At 32.7% G+C, this 6,424-nt stretch overlaps 1 protein-coding gene across 3 annotated transcripts; it reads right to left on the bottom strand.

Moving 5' to 3' along the window:
* Positions 1–297: 297 nt before the first annotated feature.
* Positions 298–4,817, bottom strand: LOC7472662 (uncharacterized). 3 transcript variants are annotated; one of them, XM_024596262.2, is made up of 13 exons: positions 4,409–4,817; positions 4,119–4,290; positions 3,936–4,016; positions 3,653–3,735; positions 3,453–3,568; positions 3,239–3,349; positions 2,959–3,068; positions 1,943–2,255; positions 1,791–1,868; positions 1,648–1,698; positions 1,451–1,540; positions 821–898; positions 298–565 (listed from the first exon to the last, which is right to left on the bottom strand). In XM_024596262.2, exons 1-13 carry the CDS (start codon positions 4,416–4,418, stop codon positions 515–517), a joined length of 1,344 nt encoding a protein of 447 aa, XP_024452030.2. In that variant the 5' UTR covers positions 4,419–4,817; the 3' UTR covers positions 298–514. The 3 variants fall into 3 exon arrangements, with proteins under 3 accessions (XP_024452030.2, XP_024452031.2, XP_024452032.2); XM_024596263.2 differs by lacking the exon at positions 3,936–4,016 and having other exon boundaries at positions 4,409–4,795; XM_024596264.2 differs by lacking the exons at positions 298–565; positions 821–898 and adding an exon at positions 927–1,123 and having other exon boundaries at positions 4,409–4,796.
* Between the last annotated feature and the right edge of the window lie 1,607 nt (positions 4,818–6,424).

The raw sequence follows: 6,424 nt of genomic DNA, 5'->3' as shown, positions 1-6,424 counted from the left end.
TTGCTTTAGCGAGGCACTCGCTATTCAATACTCAGCTTTATAATTCATGATCATTAGTAAAAGTGGACATAGAAAATCGAACTGAAAACCATGTAAAACACATTCCTCTCAATCCCCAAAAAAGAAAAACATACCTCTTAAACCCCATCCTAACCACCCACTATCTCACGTAATACGTAACTTACGGTCCATCCCGACAACTAGATGCCAAATGTTTCATGCTTGCCATTTGCAAACAAGGAATACGAGCAGGAAATGGTTCAATCTAATCAAACCATTTGCAAACAATAAAATGAATGATGGTAATCAACGGAATCACATTCAGCAGTAATTGCAAGCAAGGACTACACAGTACAATTAAAATGAATGATCTGATCTTTCAACTTGGGATAACAATAATCTGTGTATATCAATCAACAACATAGCCTTCCCCAAAATCCACTCCTTTCGTTCGTAAAAATGTCGATAACATTAACCCTACAGTCTGATTAATGATTCCAGTGGAAGCTTTTTCTCACATATCTTCATCGCCCATACCAACAGCAAAATGCCCAACGTTTCTATCCTGCGGAATCCAGGAAAGTGTACGGGTCAACAGAGAAGCAATTAATAAAGTCAAGGAAAAAAAAACATTTTTTAAAATACTTCTTGCACCCAAAAAAGAAGTGTAACCAGTAAAAGTAAAATGACAAGAAAATAAACAATTATATAGAATAAAGCGCATTGGTGCTTCAGTTTTTGAAATGTTTCTCACACCAAAAGGAGCAATCGTGACCAGAAAAGCCAGTGCAATAACTATACTGAATGTAGAAGAACCAACCTTAGATAGCATCCGCTGCTTGTTCAGAAACTGGGTCCTGGCTTTATTGAGGACTGAGTTTGGAGACCGGAACATCCTCTGTAGCAAGGAATGCAATGTATCAATATCTTGAAAGAAAAAACAGGCACAAAGAATGAGGTCATCAGCAAAAGTAAATGTTTGTCTATTTTCCAGCCATCATTTTTACACCATGATTTCCTAGGAATGCTTTGCATTTTGGACCTGCTGATCAGTGCCTCAATTCAAGAGATTTGTAAGGGGGGAATTATTTCAAGGCTCTGGAGGTGGAGATTGCTATATTTGCTGTGATAAGAAAGAGTTTAGACTTGAATATGAACAAAAAAAATACACAAATGGATTAACAACCAAACATTATTATAAAAAGGAAGTATGGTTTAAAGAATGTTCAAGTTTTAGCACAATACTAATCACATTGAAATTTCCATCTAAACAAGTTTACCTAGGCAAATATCCCAAATATAAGAAAAACAAATACTGTATTGACACTCAAGAAGATGAATAGTTTAGATGGTGTAGACATAAGACAGTCTCACATCTTTAGGACAGATAAAAAATTTCCAGATTGAAGACTGTCATAGACAGCCAAGTTGAAAAGGAGAGTTAACTGACCTTTTCACCACTTGACATTTGATGTTCAACACCAAGGATATGCTTTCTCTTTGGCGTGAACCCAAAGACATCATGAAGGAATTCATTATCCTATTTAAATAAAATTACTTGTTAACAGTGTATAAAAGCAACACTGAGAAGGAAAATATGAAAGCAAAACATCACATCAGACGTGAGGACAGGTCAAGAAAACCAACCTGCATGTGCTTAACAAACCCACCACCAAGAAAATGCTTCAAGAAGTTCAACTGTTAAAAAAACAGACACAGAGCTTGAAAATCATAAACACAAACCAAGACCATGAATAGAAAATAAAACAAATGATCAAATAGAAAGAAACCTGTATAAGCTCAGACCATGTTGATGTTTGTAGTGAATCTCCACCAATCTTCATTGAGATTTCAGGAGTGTTGCCATCCTGACAACATAAAAACTTATCAGTACAAAAGCACACAAACAGTAAGACTCGAGAGGAAAGGAACAAATTAGTACCTCCAGAAACTCCAAAACATCCTTGAACAAGTTCCTCTGGCTGTTAAGATCCTTCTTAGTGGAACCTTTTCCGCCAGCCTCGGCAGAAAGACTTCTCACTTGATTTAGGATTTTTGATTTCAGACCTAGTATACGTGTATATCCTTCACAAGACTTATTTCCTTCTAAAACTGAGCCATCAGGGGGTGTTTTATTTTCAGCAGCAAACTTTTCTATACTTCCGGTCTCAAAAATTAAAGCTAGTGCTTCACCAGCAGAGATGCGTACAGATCTATCATCCTTATCTAGCAGGGTAGAGAGATAAGAAATGGACCTGCATCAAATGCAATAAATGAAAAGTTGATTTCTTTATTGAAGTTTAGGTTCCTCGTCCTAGAAACCATGACATGGGTACAGCCAACTATCTTGACAAAACTAACTATTCACCAACTTTTTCATTATGGACTATGCAAATGTTGTGGGGATGGATAGCTTAAATGACTGTCAAATCAATTTCATTAAATGCAAGAAACCATATTAGGTTGCATTTGGCATGGGGTTAAAAATTTGGAAGGAAAATGTTACAGGAGTACGCTTTAAAGGTGAAGTGTAAAGGATTGAAAGGTTAACATGTTTGGTACGAGATGGAAACTTAAGGGATAAAAGTGGATCCCAATATAAATCAAATCAATATTTAATTTATAGAAAATTATACTTGTTGCCCAAAATGAGAAGTGTATGAGAAGAAAGGATAAATTAATATTAGATGTTAAAAAATCGAGGGAAAAACATAAAACTTTCTCCTTTCAACTTCATTTACCCCTCCTCTTATAAGGTTAACATTTAACCTCCTTTTGGGGTTAAATTTTACCCTCTTTGAATATTTCCCCTCCAACACAAATTGTGCCAAACACATGTGAAGGGGGTGAAAAGTTACCCTCGTAATCCGCCCCCCCATCATCATACCAAATGATTGCCATATAAAAGAAAACAAGTACACAAAACAAAGTGGAAAATCAAATTTATAGTTTACTTACTCTTGCCAATCTTTGGAGTTAAGGGAGCATCCATCCATGGTTGTCAAGAGAAATGCCCAAGCAGACACAACTGCTGTTACTACAACGGCAGGAGTTTTTACAGCAACTACCTAAAAGTGAAATAGGAAAATTGATTTGTAGATGAAACATAACCAATAACTACAGCATTGTACTGTTTACTTCATGGGTTGTGGTTTTCAAATCAAGTAATTAAAGGATAGAAGACGCATCATTAATATCACCGATTAGAGAAAGCAAAGAATAAGAACTGATACATTACATTAGAACCTAGTTTAGGATGAAGCAATTGCCACATGATTTGCATTGATCGTTCTGTTTCCTCAGTTTCCTTTGCACCAACAAATGTCACAACAGCCAAACACTCCAGTAACTGAAATCACAACCCCACAAAAAACAACAGAGATTCAACATCACAGCAATTAATGAAAACTGTAGAACAATTAAAATCCCAAAGATTTGCAAATAATGCATACCGATTCAGTCTTCAAGGAATCAGACTGAGATTTAAGAGCTTGGGAAATAGGAGCTACTGATTCTTCCAAAATTTCACGTGCATTATCCCCAGAACCAACAGTCAGAGCCAACAATCCTACAGCGACGACATGGTAGATCGGTAAGAATTGTAAATACAGAGAAAGGGTAAAAGACGTGACGAGATAGGTTCAAGGCTAACCAATGGCATGGCATGCCAGAGCAATCTCTTTGCTAGACCCCTTTTTAATGGAATTAAGACATTGATGCAATAAAGTAGCAAATCTGAAGAAACAAACAAAACAAAATACATGTAAGAAACTAGGAAATAATAAGTATGACTGCTAACTGCACATTACCAAAAAAAGAAGAAGAAGAAACAGAACTAGCTACAACACAAACAAACCAATCAAAATATATAATTTGAGCAGATAATTAGTAACAGTAGATCATAATTAGTTCTTCCGACAAATACAAGTGGTTACTTTTTCTCAACAAATTGGAGCTGCAAATTGGTATTGAAAGCCTCAATAATCGCTGCCAAAGCTTTCTCTCTTGTCGAACCCCTTTATACACACACAAAAAAAAAACAACAACAAAACCACCAATTTAACATACATTGATCACAAACATGAGCATAAAAAATAAAATAAAAACCCGACACTAACCTCTTCTCATACAAAGCATCTAGAGCTTGTTCTAGTAAACTATCTTTATCAACTTGAACATCGTCGCTCCCAGACACCGACATAAGATCAGAACGGCCAGTTGATGATGAACTCACGCTACTATTATCATCACTACTATCCAACATCGCAACATTTTTACGCTGATTATTACCTGCACAACACGCAATTTTAATTATTCTTCGAAATGACCAAGTTTTTTTTTAAAAAAATAAACCTAATTTGACAAATTCAACAAATATAGAAGAGCGAGAAAGAAAGATAGAACATACGCTTCCCCATCTCCGGCGGCTGTGAGGATTATTAATATTGCTAATTGAGAAAGCGTTAATAAACGAAACAAGGTATACTATGAATCTGAAAAATAATATGGGATTTTTTGTGAAAATAAAAGCTGCACATATATAATAAATTGAAACAAACTCATAAAGCCATTTGGATTTGAACTGAATAAGGATTTTGCCATTAAATTACTTGAGCTGATTATAATAAAAGAGCAAAAAAATAAATTCAGAGTATAATTATATTTTTTAAGCGGACAAGGAAAAAACAGAGGCTTCAGAAAAATTGAGAGACAGAGAGAGCGTTGAGCCAATAGAAAATCTCTCTCCACTTGAGGAGGAGGCTTTCAGGGTTCACATCGAGTGGTATGGAATATTCGTGGAGCCTGTTGTCGGTACAGCCAGTGAATTTTGTCAACTACTACACCTCTCATTGTTTCTAGTTTCTACCGTTGGATTATGATTATGTGGATCCACGTGGGGCTAGAGTGATTAAGCACGTGGTTTTGTGTGAGACAAGCGAAACTGATCCGTTTTGTATTTTTCATTTTTCTTTTCTACTTGTGGTGCCGTAATGAGTTTGAAGTGTACAGTATCGTGGGTGACTCTTTTTTTTTTCATTAGTTAGTTAACTGCTCAAGGGCTTTGTGGGGAACGTTACGATGATGTTGTTATTAGGAGACTCTTTGTTTTCGTTGATGAAAATGTGTATTGTAATTTTTTTTTAATATTTTTTTTAATATTTTTTATTATTTTTTATTATTTTAATATGATGATGTAAAAAATTTTAAAAATATTATTTTTATATATTTTTAAATAAAAATACTTTGAAAAACAACTTTTATCATACTCTTAACACACTACCTAAATCTTGTTTTTTATATGGCTCAACTTGGTGATTTATTTAGCTGCTCTCTAGTTCTAGTTAGGTTTTAAATTAAATTGCATAAAAGTTGATTCTTATAATATAAATATCTTAGTAGATTAATTTATGATTCCATTGATCTGATTAAAATTTGATTTAACTTTTCATTAATAATTTTTTTTGTAAAATAATGTCATCTTAATTTATTTTTAAAAAATATTGAAATGATATTATCTTGGATTGACATGAGTCAATATGGATTAATTTGCCTAATTCGTGATCTAGATTATGAAACTAGTCAGATCTAATGATTTTATTTTTTAAAATATTTTTTATTTAATTATAAAATAATAAAAATAGATATTCGTATAAAAAACATTAAAAAACATTAAAAAAAATGTTATTTCATTGCCAAACTTGTATTTTTATTGAATAATGCATTTAAAAAAAATACAATTTTTTTGTCAGCATTGCGGTTCATTAAGTAAAATATAGTAGCAATAAAATAATAATTGCAAAAACTATAATGACTTGAACTAAAAAAGTAAATCATGTATATTTTTAATTAAAAATCCAATCTTATTTTTTTCATTTTGATGATAAAATTTTATGAGAAGTATTGTTTTTCAAACAAAAACTTATTCAGATTGTTTTTTTTTTTTTGTGACTATAGAGCTCTTAAAATTTAGGGACTAAAATATAAAATAAATAAAGTTCAGTGTTAAAAAGTAAAACCAGTAAAAGAAAAGTGCTAAAATGAAAAAAGTAAAAACTACAGGGATCAAATTGTAGTTTTCTACATAAAAGAGAAAAAAGTGTATGGTTTTCTTCTTTGTTAAAGTTCATCCGAATCATCCCTATTGTTTTATGTTCTTTAATTGGTAAAATCAGAGGATAAAATTAAAAGAAAGATTTTAGTGAATGAAATGAAAATGTTTTTGAGGACTGAAACAAAAAAATGGCTAGAAGAAGGCCCACCGTAGCAATTCACGGTATGGATAAAACACACCGTAGCAGGAAAACATGTTCTATATTAAGAAATTAAAAAAACCATTTTATATAATAAAAAATTAGTTTTTCACAGGAAACTTGAAAAAAAATATAACCAAAATTAATTTTTTTATTCCAAAAATCAAAAAGCT

This window comes from Populus trichocarpa, chromosome 2 (assembly GCF_000002775.5).
Source record: "Populus trichocarpa isolate Nisqually-1 chromosome 2, P.trichocarpa_v4.1, whole genome shotgun sequence".
In the NCBI taxonomy this organism is placed as follows: Eukaryota; Viridiplantae; Streptophyta; class Magnoliopsida; order Malpighiales; family Salicaceae; genus Populus; species Populus trichocarpa.
This window is presented reverse-complemented; position numbering and strand designations above follow the sequence as displayed.

Bases quoted from the DNA above. Each gene is read 5' to 3' on its own strand.
- LOC7472662 (XM_024596262.2), bottom strand. The intron at 4,017-4,118 runs GTTAGTGTCGGG...GTGTGTATAAAG, and splicing joins GATGCTTTGTATGAGAAGAG to GGGTTCGACAAGAGAGAAAG. The intron at 3,569-3,652 runs GTTAGCCTTGAA...TCGTCGCTGTAG, and splicing joins TCTGGCATGCCATGCCATTG to GATTGTTGGCTCTGACTGTT.